At 45.8% G+C, this 13932-nt stretch overlaps 1 protein-coding gene across 2 annotated transcripts in view; it reads left to right on the top strand.

The window, feature by feature from the left end:
• Nucleotides 1-13932, top strand: part of CDK5RAP2 (CDK5 regulatory subunit associated protein 2) — a 190200-nt gene that overhangs the window by 152901 nt on the left and 23367 nt on the right. For both annotated transcript variants that reach the window (XM_012802462.2, XM_023510586.1), the window contains 4 exons: nt 891-1069; nt 6016-6135; nt 10996-11112; nt 13040-13229. In XM_012802462.2, coding sequence (XP_012657916.1) covers nt 891-1069; nt 6016-6135; nt 10996-11112; nt 13040-13229 — 606 coding nt within the window. The remainder of the gene's footprint in view (nt 1-890; nt 1070-6015; nt 6136-10995; nt 11113-13039; nt 13230-13932) is intronic.

The following is a 13932-nucleotide window of genomic DNA, read 5'->3' as shown; positions in this document are numbered from 1 at the left end:
TTAAACGGGTGCCCTTGGCTCATTCTGTACTCTCGCAAGCCGGCAGCAAGCCCCGCATCCATCACGCTGTCTGGGTGAAGTTGCATCTGGTGTTTACCTGTTAATGAATGCGTTGCAGCTTTGGAGTCCTTTGCTCTTGTCTGAGCTCATGAATAATGTGAATAATGAGACTGTGGTCACTGACAGGAAGTAATGGGAAAAGTGGGAGGAAAAAAGAGCTCAAATTAAGGAGCTTATCTATAATGGAGATGCATGTGGGTTTTACAGCATTCACATTGTTTTTGGTTTTGATTTTTTCATGGCTTAGGTGGTCCTTGGGAAATACAGGTTAATAACCAGAGTGATGATATTGGGACTTGTTTGGAGACCACAAGGGTTTTAGAATTTTTAAAGCTATAAGGCCCCCTCATGATTTTGGACTGAGCTCCCACATTCGCCTGAGGCCATGAATCCACAGAGGCCTGGTTCAAATCTGACCTGTGTCACTTATAAGCAAGAACTAATTTATGATGCGCTTCAGTCTCCGTAGTTGTAAACGAGGATGGTGATCCCACCTCATCAGGTTTTGTGAGGCCTGACTAAGGTCTCACATGCCTGGCGGGGGGGGGCATCTGGTAAACAGCTGCCATGGATACAGGCCCTCTCTTGAGGTCTTCCTCTATAAGCCAGACTGTGGGACAGGCATAGTCCCCACTTCTCATTTGCTGGCTCCAGACTCAAGCCCAAACCCTTTTTGTTTTTAGAATGTCACTGCTAATGCTGTAGAGAAACACAGGGCTTACTGAAGTTGCAGGCATTTGGATAAAGGGCAAAGTAATTGTAAATGTTCTTAGGTCACGGTCCAAATGTGGGGTTTAGCATGGGAAATGATTTATCTTCCAATCCCAAAGCTTAAGGATCGAGGAAGACCGCTCATCCTATCAACATATTCTACCTGAATCTCCCGAGCCTTCAGCCTCTCATGCATTGTCTGACTGTGAAATATCTGAAAAGTCCTTCCTCTCACGAGACCAGAAGCAAGACAGTGAGACTGAGAAGACTTCTGCTGTGGTGAACAATTTTTCTCAAGGTAAGCTGAGCTTTAAGCTTTAGTAAGCGTTTCACACATGGCCCGATTTAAGCAATAATTTGCCCTCTTGCCTTGGGAAGCAGAGTGTGGTGACAGTGCATATTTCTCTGATGAAAAGAGATCTCATTAGTATCAGAGCTGGCCACTCAGAGTATTGCTTACTCTTGGAGAAGGCTATGGCTGTTGAAAGTGTTGGTGATTTGGAAAAGTTATTTTTACTTTAAAAATGACCACTTAATAGATGACTTGTGTTTCCCGCAGGCTGGGTGTCACTGGGGTTTTCGTGGCAGTCCCAGTTAGGTAAATTTCCTGTTGTTTCTTTCAGACTCATCCTGAGCGAGAGCCTTATGCTTTGAGTTGTACAGATGCCCAAGAGTACCCAACCCCCATTTTGATATTTTTGTATAAGTACCAAATTTGTGGTTTTATAAATCTGCTATGTTTCCCTATAGTGCGACCCTTGGCCCACTGGGTCAGGCCTCGGGTCTTTCGTAGTCCATCAGGCTGCTGTCACAGAGTGCCATAGAAACGGGTGGGATATAAATAGCAGATATGTGTTTCTTACAGTGTTGGAGGCCGGGAAGTTTAAGATCAGAGTACCAGCCAGCAAGGTTAGGCTCTGGTGAGGGCCCTCTTCTCAGCTGCAGACTGCCATTGTCTCATTGTGTCCTCACACGGAGGAAGGAGGACAAGAGAGCAGGAGGGCTCTACCTTCATGACCTAATCTCCTGCCAAAGACCCTACTTCCCATACCATCACTGGGGCTTTAACATATGCGTTTTGGAGACACATTTAGTCCATAACACCTTTGTTCTGCCTCTGACCATGGACTGAATTGTCAGAATCAGTCTCCAGGAGTCTGATCTCCCCTTCACCTGAGTACACTCTTGCTTCCTCCTGTTGGGGTAACGTATAGGGCTTAGTGTTTATAATTCAATATATTTTAAAGGTTCAAGGGATTATGTAGACCAGACCAAATAGACTAGGTATTAGCCAAGTTTTCCTATTAAGGGATAGATCGTAAATATTTCAGGCTTTATAGGGTAAATGTTCTTCATTGCAATTCCTCAACTCAGCTGTTGTAGCACAGAAGCAGCCATAGATGATGAAATGAATGGGCCTGGCCATCTTCCAATAAAACTTTATTTATAGAAAGATACTGGCATCTCCTTGTTAAAAGCTCTTTGTTGGTATTTGATCCCATAGATCATTGTTTTAAATTTTTTGAAATCTTGTTTTAACAACCCCATGCAATATGTAAAAGAGATAGGAGTGGAGTCTTTGTCCCCTTGGTGGCCTCTGAGGCTTCTCTAGGACACTCAGGCCCAGAAGAGCACACTTTGAAAACATACCTAGTGCACACTCTCAGGGTTACTCAGGTATCAGCTGGGGTTCTCCTGCAGCCAGTCACCTGGACCTGGTTTCTTTGGATTTCTGGCCGTGTCCCTCTACAATTTTTGTGGGTTTCTGAGTACTTGATTTTTTTTAGTCATTTATGGCTCTACATTCTGCCTAATTTAGATCAGACCACAAGTTGTTTCCCTGTCTCTAGCACCACCTCCTGCATTGAAACTCAGTCCCTTTCTGAGACCACTCCCATGAGGGCTTTGTGCAGACTTGAGTGAGGGTTCGAGGAACAGAAGGTCAGCAGTTAAAGTGCAGCAGCCGAGTGGTTTCAGTGGGATGTCTGAGATCCCTGTTCTTATTCCTCTGCTCCCCCTGCCTGCTCCTCTGTTCTGCCCTTCACCCTGGCTGCCACCCCAGCCTTGTTTTAGTTCTAATGTAGAAGCCTTTAGGCATCTTTTGCATATTCCTTGGGGACCCATGACCTTGGGCTTATCATGTCCTCTGAGTGGATTGTCTGAACGAGGACAGTGCTCTCTGGAGCCACCCTGATACCCCCACTGCCATCTTTCTTGGTTTGTTTCTCTTCTGTCTTTTGTTCTCTGTATCTGGTTTTTCTTTTGTCATATTTATAATCTGTGTAGAGAGATAACTTAGTGTTTTTCCTTTTCTCTTTTAACATTATATGATGAGCTTCCTGACATGTTACAAACATCATTTTTAGTGACTTTAGAATAGTCCATTGAATGACTGAACTGCCATTTTCCTTGTGGTCCCCTGTTGCAGAACATTTGAGTCATTTCCATATCTCACAATTGTACACAATGCTGCAGGGAATATCTTTGAACATGAAGCCTTTTTCTTATCTGGGGGCATTTTCTCAGCGTAGGCTCTATACATTGGAACTACTAGGGAAAAAAAAATAACACATTTTAGGGGGTGGTTGCTTCTTATAGGATTTATGGCTTTAAAGAGTTAGGATTTGTTAGGAGGGTATTATGGTAAGAGACAGATATTTTTCTTTCATTTTGTAAAGGCTAGTATAGTATTTCCTTCTCCTCGGCATGGCTGCATAATTAATTAATAAGTGGTGTCCAATTCAACTGGGAATGTTTCCATATACCCAAGTGATGATTCCAGCTCCTGGCCAAAGACCCAGTGGAAACTGGTCATCGTGGTGGCTACGGAGCATTTAGTCCCTCAAACCTGCAGTGCGTGGCTTAGAAGGCCGGTGAGGAAGGCTGCAGTCACAACAGATAAGTTCCTGACTGACCCTGACCCACAGGCCTCTGGAAGAGGAGTTGCAGGGCTGCAGACAGGAACAGGGAGGTACGGTGCTGCGCGGTGCTGGGAGTTGATTGCAGGCGGGGCCCTTCAGAGCTGCACTGTAGTGAGAGCTGCAGACATTCCACCAAATTACTCGCCACACTTTTGGCATTAATAGGAGAGAGCTGAAGGTCTGGGAATTAAGTTATCTCATAAACATTCAAATTCATGGCAAAATTACTATTTAATTAGGAAAAGATCTGTAACACTGTGCTACTTTTAAATGAAAGTAATTTTGGAGGAATTAAAACTGGGTCATAACATTAGTGTAATGTTTTAAGACAAACGTTACTAAGACATACTGAGTATCCCCTAATTGATGAATTAAAGACATTAGTTTTGCTTTTGGATACTTAATGTGATTATACTTTAAACAGTGACTCTAGAAACCTGCCTCTAGATTGGAATTGTGGTTCCTTCTTTCTTTGTTAAAGTGAAATGTGGCAAAGGCTGAAAAAAAATGTATGTTCATTGTAGAAAATTGGGGAAATTTAAAATTTCATCTGCCACCCAAAGGCAACTGCTATTAATATTTCAAAGTATTTCCTTCTTTTGTATATTTGTGTCTTTCCTATCTGTACAAATTTTTAAATAGAGTTATGTGATAGAGTGAAATACATATTTGTTCTTGGCATACAATTCCTAAAATCCTCTCAATCTCTGAAGCGACAGGCATCTTTTGTGTGCTGTTGAGTTGACTGATGGCTGGGGACTCCTGGGTGTCTCTGGGTGGGAGTGGGTTACCAAGGGAGTCAACCATATGATTATAGGTTTGGGACTTTCAGGTTCCCTCTGACATACACACACACCTCTCTCTCTGGGGAGAGGATAGTGGTTGAAGATTAAGTTGATCACCAGTGGCCAATGATGTAATCAAACATGCCTGCATAGTGTAGCTTCCATAGAAAATTACAAGGACTAGGTTTAGGGAGTTTCTGGATAGCCTAATGCTGGAAGATTCCTGGAGGGTGGCAGCCCTAGAGAGGGACTAAAGCTCCACATCCCTTCCTACATACTTTGCTCTATCCATCTCTTCATCTGGTGTTCATCATTGTCCTGCATAATATCCATTAAAATAAACTAGCCGACATAAGCAAGTGTTTTCTTGAGTTCTGTGACCCACTCTAGCACATTAGTTGAACTCAAGGAGAGTGTCCTGGGAACCCAACCTATAGTCAGAGCACAGATAAAACAACCTGGGGCTTCCACTGGCATCTCAAGTTGGGGGCAGTCTCATGGGGCTGAGACCTCCCTGTGGATCTGACACTCTCCAGGTCGGTGGTGCAGAACTGAACTGCGTTTGAGGACACCTGGAGGGACTGACTGCACGTGGAGTGCTCGCTGCGTGTGTAGGGGGAACAACCCCCTGTGACATTTGGTCAGTGAAGTCTTCCGTGCTGGTTGTTAAGCAAGAATGTAGGAAAAATTTGAGTTTTTCCCCTACAAATTGGGATTACGTTGAATATTTAACTTTGTGTCTATTTTAAAACTTAACAACATGATAATCTTTCCATGATATTATATAGTCTTCATAACATTTTTAACAGCTATATATTCCTACATTATAATGGATGTACTGCAGTTTATTTAGCAATTTGAGTGAGTTCAGTTTTTGCTGTTTCATACAATACTAAGATGAATGTTTTCCTGCATTCTGGCAAATGCTTGTCAGTATCTCTGGTGATCTCTTTAAATACAGTCCCAGAAGGAGAATTATTTGGTAAAAGACATTGGGAAAGAACTTTTCTAAGTCTAGTGTTAAAAGTATCCTTTAAACGTCATTTGCGTTTATACTCACACTGACAGGATGTATCTTGAGATTATCCTTCTTATTTCCATTCTCAGCAGCATTGTTTTACTTTATTTTTGGTCTTAAATTACTAAGTAATAAATAGATAACTTTTTCTTTTGCAAAAAAAATGATGAAAATAACTGGATTTATCGTGAAGGAAGTTTAATCAACTCTCAGGCTAATCAAGCAGACTTGAAAGTGATCTGTTTCACCATAAGGAAGATTTTAAATTAATATTTTATATTTAGAAGAATAAAGGGCTACATTAGCGTTTTTCCATGGAGGCATGGAGGACTGCAGAAAATCGTACAGAAGTGTGTCTGTGGTCTTGAGAAACTCAGCCTCCCCATGCCAAGGAAAGAGTTGCCCATTGCTAATAACATGCAATACTGTTCAGAATTTCAAGATCCTTGCATAATTTATAAATTATTCAGTTTGTTGGGGGCTTCAGACTTTGACTTAAAAATGCCCTTCCCTCTTGTAGACTTAATAATGGAACATATACAGGAAATTCGAACTTTGAGAAAACGTTTAGAAGAATCGATTAAAACAAATGAGAAGCTCCGGAAACAGCTGGAACGGCAAGGAGCTGAGGCTGGTCAAGGTAAGGAAGGACGTGCCCACAGGGCGGCGTGAGCCTGGGGCGGCTTTACTGTGATGCCTTTGCCTGAATAAGCAGTCTGTGTACAAAGCAGGTGCTTGATATGTGTTAGTTTCTCCCTCATCGGAGAAGCCTGCCAGCCTCTGGCTTTCTGAATTGTGGTTGGTACCTCATTTGACTTTGGAAGCTCTCGAAAAATGGATACTTTGAAATAAAACAAAGCAGTATTTTGTCTTTACATCAATAATGGATTATAAAAATACCGGCATTTTAGCATTCTAGTAAAGCTCACATGCCAGTGAAAAGGTTACCAATATTTCTGCATAACTACAATTAGCTGTGAATAGACTGATCTTCCATGAAGCACTTTAAAATATCTTTTCCCCCATAGGTAAGATATTTATATGCTTCAAAAATTAAAACCTTCGGGCAGCACCTGTGGCTCAGTGAGTAGGGTGCTGGCCCCTTATGCCGAGGGTGACAGGTTCAAACCCAGCCCCAGCCAAACTGCAACAACAACAACAAAAAACAGCTGGGTGTTGTGGCGGGCACCTGTAGTCCCAGCTACTCGGGAGGCTGAGGCAAGAGAATTGCCTAAGCCCAAGAGCTGGAGGATGCTGTGAGCTATGACTCCACAGCACTCAACCCAGGGTAACAGAAAAAAAAAAAAAAGAGTGAAATTTTGGCTTGGCGCCTGTGGCTCAAGTGGCTAAGGCGCCAGCCACATACACCTAAGGTGGTGGGTTCGAATCCAGCCCGGGCTGCCAAACAACAATGACGGCTGCAACCAAAAAAAATAGCCAGGCGTTGTGGCGGGCACCTGTGGTCCCAGCTACTTGGGAGGCTGAGGCAGGAGACTCGCTTGAGCCCAGGAGTTGGAGGTTGCTGTGAGCTGTGGTGCCATGGCACTCTACCCAGGGGGACAGCTTGAGGCTCTGTCTCAAAAAAAAAAAAAAAAATTAAAACCTTCATTCTTTACCCATTAACCCTGTGCTCCTGACCCCTCTTTCTTACATTTGTTGGTTTTCATTTGTATCCTTTCAGTGCTTTTTTAAAAAAATATGCAAATACAAGTATATATTCTCATTCTCCCCCTCACCCAAAAGGTAGCACGCTGTGTGTCCACTATCCTGCCCCGTCTTTCATTGCTCAGTGTCTCTCGGACATCTTTCCTTATTGCTCCAGAGATGGTGTCCTCATTCCATGAAGAATGTACCTTGAGAGCATCTTCGTGCACTTGGAAAAGGCTGAGTTTGGGAGTTAGACTGAGCTGGGTGTGGATCCCTGCACTTCACTCCATCTCTGCCAGTCTTTTTATTTCTTTTGAGACAGAGTCCCACTTGTCATCCTTGGTAGAGTGCTGTGGCATCATAGCTCACAGCAACCTCAAACTCCGGGGCTCAAGTGATTCAGTTGCCTCAGCCTCCTGAGTAGCTGGGACTATAGGCACCTGCCACAATGCTCGGCTATTTTAAGAGATCTCGCTCTTGCTCGGGCTGCTTTTAAACTTGTAAGCCCAGGCAATCCACCTGCCTCGGCCTCCCAGAGTGCTGGGATTATAGGCGTGAGCCACCACACTTGGCCCTGCCAGGCTTAATTATTTTATAAAACAGGGTTGTTGGGATATTAAATGAGGCAGTGTTATGAATAGGGCCTTGCTTAGTGTCTCAGTATAAATGTTGCTTTCAACATCATCATCAGTTTTATTTTACTATTTAATTTCATGTAACATTATTCGTTTAACCTCTCAAGGCTTTTCAATGGGCAGAGACCCTAATTTCATTCTCATCTTTAGAGATGAGAGAACTGAGTTCTAGAAAGATAGTCTGGATGAGTCCTTAGTCCCTTGTCCTGTCCTCATTCCGTTCTAACCTGTCATAGTCACCAGCCTAGAAGGACATCTTTCCAATATGTATGTGCTGCAGTTTGCAAGGTAAACAGAATGGTTCCCTTACATGCCCTCCCCCCTCCCCGTCCCTCTCACTCACTCCAGCCTCATCCCGCATCCTCCCCTCTCACCCTCAGAGAAATTGATTAATCTGAGTTATTAGTCTTATCAAACACAGGAAAAGAAATACACGCCTGGGCCCTTCACATTCTCTCTTGGTAATGCCTGAATTAGATTCATTCTGTTTTACATTTTCCCTGGCAAATCCAATTATAGAATTATTTGGGGGCTCAAATGGCCACCAGCTACAATGGAGCAGGCAGTTGCTCTGGAGAGTAATTCACTCTGACGGGGAGGTTTACAAAAAGGCATTCATAAAGTATTTACACTGGTGGAAAGACACGCTGTTCTCACCATGTTGTCACAATGTCTGAAAAGACAAAGAAATAAAAGGGGCCCCACCTTCTCCTGCTGTGAAATGTTCACCTTGGGAGCAGGCTTGAAAGCGGCATGGCTCCTCATAATATTGAGGCAGAATATTGTTTAAAACCGTCATCTCGGGTGTTAGAGCTTCTCGCTTGCCCCCAGTTGTACGAGCTTGTGGTGTCGACATTCGGAGGGAAGACTGGTCCATCAGCGTCAGGGGTGGACCTCGCTCCTCAGGTTAGGTTTAGGCTGTGTTAGGAACTGTTCTTCAGCCGAATTATTTCTTTGAATGAAATCCTGCCTTCAAAGCTGTAACCTTCGCTGTGGTCATTGTAGACCCCGCTGTAGAATTATCCCTGCCCCCTCAGATTACTCCTCAGTACTAGTTTTGTGCCAGCCTGTCATCCATGGTGATGTCAATATGGATGGTGATAGCAGCTACAACATCAGTGATTTTTATTGAGCTACTGGAGACTTAGGAAAGATGTGACTCACCTGAGGTCAAGCAGCTCTTAAGAAGCCAGAGTCATGGGTGGCGCCTGTGGCTCACTGCGTAGGGCGCCAGTCCCATATACCAAGGATGGCGAGTTCAAACCTGGCTCCAGCAACAAAAAAATAGCTGGCCTTGTGGCAGGCACCTGTAGTCCCAGCTACTCAGGAGGCTGAGGCAGGAGAATTACCTAAGGCCAGGAGTTGGAGGTTGCTGTGAGCTGTGATGCCACGGTACTCTACCAAGGATGATAGAGTGAGACTTTGTCTCTAGAAAAAAGAAAAAAGAAGCCAGAGTCATGGTTGAAACCCAGGTGTTTCTGAGAAGATGCCAGAGTTCTTAGGGGAGAGACGTGTGAATGAAAACAATTACACGACACTGTGATAAGTGAGTCACAAACGTGAGAATGAGATGCTGCCCAGTGGAAACATCTGGAGAACTAATGTCCTACCTCCCTTGTAATATTCAAATCAGGGTCTCTGCCAGGATGCTTTCAGCTGCAGATAACAGAGTATAAGAAAAAATTGATGTTAACAGCGGGTTTATGTTTTCTTACGTGATAAGAAATCCGAGGCAGGTAGTTCCACGGCATGTGTTAAGGCTTACTGATTGCAGAGTTTGGGGTTAGTGTCTGGGATGACTGCAGTCACTGCAAGCATGCCGTCCTCTCAGGACAGTGTCCAACGCATGGGAAAGGAGAGGGGGAGGCTTCTCTCTGTCCTTATCTTTTTATCCAGAGAAAATCTTTCCCAGCAGCCCCCAGCAGACTACCCTTCAGGTCCCATTGGCCAGAAGTGGCACGTTGCTTATGTCCTTGGGGAAGGCTGCTGGGGAAAGCAAGGAATTTGCCTCTGTGCTATAGTAAGTGGACTTAGTGAGTGTGAGGAAGAGAAGGGGAAGAACTTGCCTGCCAGTGCAGAGGGCAGCTTGCACACAGTGGGCACTGTCCTGAGGGTAACTGGGGACATGAACAGTGTCGGTGGTACAGACGTCAGAGGGTGAGGAATGTTGAAGTGGAGTGTCAAGGGAGGTATCCGGCAAGAGGTGTTGTCTGAGCTGGATTTAAAGGAAGGGTCAGGATTTCAGGGACAGACGAGAGCATGGTGAAGTATTTGTAGTTGAGGATATGACTTCCAGCCAGTCTGGAGCTCTAGACCCTGATCTTTCAGGGATGCACTTAAAGGCAGTGAATTTGAGCTAGAGTTGAAAGTGTGCTTTGAAAGGTAAAGAGTAGTGGGCATTCTAGGCAAAGGGATACCTCTTCTGCAATGTCGGGGAGGTGTTTGGGAACACAGGTGTGATCCATTTGGACTGCCTTAAGGGCTCGGTGGCCTAGAGGGGAGAGGTAGTAGAGGGCTTGCATTGAGATTGGAGCAGACAAGGGAGACCCTTGGGCTCTGGACTGAGCAGTTAGACTGTTTTGTTTGTCTTTCACCATGAGGGAGGCACCAGATGTTATTTGAGCAGAGAATAACATGAATGTACTGTGTGTAAGATAATAACCCTGTTTGCAGAAGGGGAGGGAGGCAAACTTCGAGCAAGGTGGTCAGGCCTGAACTGTAGGGACGGAAAAGAGTGGACTAGTGTCTGAGGTGATTTGGAGGAGTCAGCGCTTATGACTGGGGAATGGGAGGAGAGGGGTGTAGGTTAGTGCCCAGGTTTTTGGCTTGGGTTGGGGTGTGCTGATGCTTTCTTCTGGGGCAGAAGGGTGAGTTCAGCTTTGGACTGAGCAGCTTCAGTGGAGGAGCCCAGCAGCTGGCTAGCTACATGAGGTTTGACCTCAGGGGGGACATCTGTGAAGGTTAAGACTGTCACTCACCTGCTCCTGGTCCAGGGCCCCTGCTTTGCTCACCCTCAGGACAGGGAAGAAGTGAGGGCGCCTCTCTTGCCCCTCTTTCAAGCTCACTCTCATTTCCTTCTGGCTCTGGTTATATCTTACGTAGTTCACATTTTCATTGCATGTTGTGTTAACTCATTGTTTAAAATTGTTTTCTGGAAAGTTCCAACCATACTCATCTGGAGACTATTTATAAATCACTCTTTATGTGTGTTTTTATAGGTCCTACAAACATTTTTGCATCTGGTTCAGAGCTGCATAACTCTCTAACATCCGAAATTCATTTCCTGAGAAAGCAAAACCAGGCCCTGAATATAATGCTCGTTAAGGGATCCAGAGGTAAGAATCAAAGGTGTGACTGCAGCCTGGAACCCCAAAGTGTCTGTATCATGGGAAGAATGTAGGTGTTGGAGTCTGGCCAGCCTAGGTCCTGCAGCTTTGTGACAGCTCTACACCATGTAGTTGTCACAGCCGACCCTGGGAGGTGTGCCTGCTGTACAGCTGAGGAAACTAAAACCAGAGCGGGAAGGAGCCTCTAGGGCAGTTGTAACAATTAAACAGGTAAAGCTCTCGGCACTCTGATAGGCACTCAGGGGATGTTACTTTGTCGACTTTTCACTCATTATCCGGTACAACATATTACTGCCCAGATCTGAGCCGGAGATCTCTGCTCTCAGCAAAGTTTATCCAGTATTTCTTATGAAGATCTCGTCCCTTAATTCCTTGTATTTGGAGCTTAGCTCCCAAAGAGCTTTTACTTACATTATCTTTTAATGCTTAAAACAATTCTGCAATGAGGTATCATTAGCAATGTTTTATAGGTAAGAAACCAAGGTCTAGGGAATTGCCCAGTCCGTGCTCACAGCACTGGAAGGTGTGGAGCTGAAACTTGGGTTAGCTTATCCCACATTTCCTAGAGAATACTGATGCCGATTTCAGCGTAAGAGATGAAATTGGGCCTTCTGCAGGTTGTTCATTCATTCAGTGAACACTTCCTGTATCCTGTTCCACATCAGGGCCTATGGAGACTCTGATCCAGAAATGAGTGAGGCCTGGTCCTTTCCCTTGGGGGCTCATGGTCTGAGGGGAGAGGCAGCCAGACTGCCCATGGCTGGCCAGGCGTGAGCGTTAGCCACAATAAAGGCATCCTGACCAGGAAAAGCTAGTCTTTAAGAGCTGAGTCTAAAAGGACCGGGAGGGATTAGTCAAGGTGACTAAGGTTTAGAGGAGCCAGGGCCTTTTAAACAGAAAGAAGAGGGCAGACAAAGGCCTAGAGGTTAGAGGGGAGGGATCATATGCAGCTTGGCGTGGCTGGAGTCTGAGTGGGGAGGTGAGCACTTGCTTAGGATGGTTGTGTTATGGGCTAAGAGTGGAGCTGGGAAACCCGAGTCTGCATCCTGGCTCTGCCACTAATCGGCTGCCTGACCTTTGGGAAATCATAACCTCATCAGTCCTTAGTTTCCCATGTGGAAAATGTGAGAATAACAGAACCTGCCTGGGAAGTTTGTTCTGAAGATTAGATAAGATGATACATGGGAAGGTGTCAAGGTGAAGCCCACACAGTTGGTGCTGGTACATGGTAGCTCTCAACCATCCAGCACTGCTGGCAGCCTGTCCTCATGGCGTGCTCAGAGCCCCAGCTGTGCAGTGTGGGGAAACTGAGGCACAGAGCCGTGAAGATCCACACTCAGGATTATGAGGTTGGTAAACTGAGAAAGCTGCACTTGAAACACAGCCACGTGCCTCCAGCACCTGCTCTCGACCGTGTCATTCCTTGTGCCAGGGTGTGTTTTGTTCCTCAGGAGAGGTGATGTCCTCATGGCCCGAGGAGTGAATGAGCCCCGGGTGCCATCTGCAGCCCTGCTGGCCTCCTGCTGGGAGGTGTGAGGAAGGAGGAAGCTTGTGGACTTCCCAGCACCCACTGCCTGAGTTTTGAACCCCGTTTCCTGCCTGTGTCTATAGTTTCTACCAGTTTGCTCTGTGAAGGCAAAGTCACTGGGCTTGCATGGCCCATTATTTAATAGAAAATTAAACAGGCCCATTTTCTCCTGGTGACGTTTAATCTGCAGCCCTGTTGTTGACAGATTTATCTGACCAAAATGTATAAGATAATTGGAATGCCAAGATCATAAATGCCAGATTAAATTAAATCTCATTCTTTTTTGTATTCTTGGATTGCTTGAGCTGAAGTGCTGTATTTACGTAATAAGGTTGGAAAAAATGAATGGTGTCCCTTCTCAGTGGCGCTTTTTTTGTGTGTTTGCAGATAAACAGAAGGAGAATGAAAAATTACGGGAGTCCCTCTCCAGGAAGACTGCGAGCCTCGAGCATCTTCAGCGGGAATGTGCCAGTGTGAAGGAGGAAAACGAGAGGCTGCAGAAGGAAGTCAGTGGGAAGGAGAGACACAGCCAGCAGCTGCTCAAGGAGGTCTGCAGCACCCGCAAGAAGCTGAGCAGGTACGGCCCTGATTCGCCCGTCCGCCGATGGCCATACCACGCCTCCAGGCGCCAGACTGCAAGGGTGGAATGAGGCACGAGCCTGTGCCTTAGTGTGTGGGGACAGAAGTGAACACTACCCATCATAGGTCGGGGGACATAAAATGCATGGAGAAAAACCAGGAAGGTGAGGGAGAGAGGGCTCGGGGAGCAGGCTGCTATTTTTTATCTAGGGTAGGTCAGGGAAGTCCTCTCTGAAAAGATGACATTTGAACAGAGACCTGAACACAGTGAAGGGGTGAGCACTGCAGCTGTCTGGGGTTGGCTCCTTGTGGCTGAAGGGGCTCAGACCCTGAGGGCCAGTGGCCTTGGTCTGTGCCTGGCAGAGCAGGGAGGCCAGCACATCTGGAGAGGGCCATGGTAGCAGCTGGCTAGATGCTGAATAGTGTTGGGCCTCATAGCCAGGGTAAGGACTTCAGTGTTTGCTCTGAGTGGTGCAGGAAGCCACTGGGAGACTGAGCAGAGCAGTGCCATGAACCCACCTTAGACTTCACAGGGACCATGCTGAGCACTCTCGCAGTTTCCCCCTTAGAATCTGTCTTGTTCCACACTTCAGTGGTCCCTGCCAGCACCCGTGACTGCCCCGCTCTTTGAGAGGTACTATCATCCCCCTCGTCACCCCAGGTGGGTGATGTAGCAAGTTCATTGTCTTTGCCTTCAGAGA

This window comes from Otolemur garnettii, unplaced genomic scaffold (assembly GCF_000181295.1).
Source record: "Otolemur garnettii isolate 467f Iridium unplaced genomic scaffold, OtoGar3 scaffold00014, whole genome shotgun sequence".
In the NCBI taxonomy this organism is placed as follows: domain Eukaryota; kingdom Metazoa; phylum Chordata; class Mammalia; order Primates; family Galagidae; genus Otolemur; species Otolemur garnettii.
The sequence above is the reverse complement of the archived record's forward strand: the minus strand, read 5'-3'. Positions and strand labels throughout refer to the sequence as shown.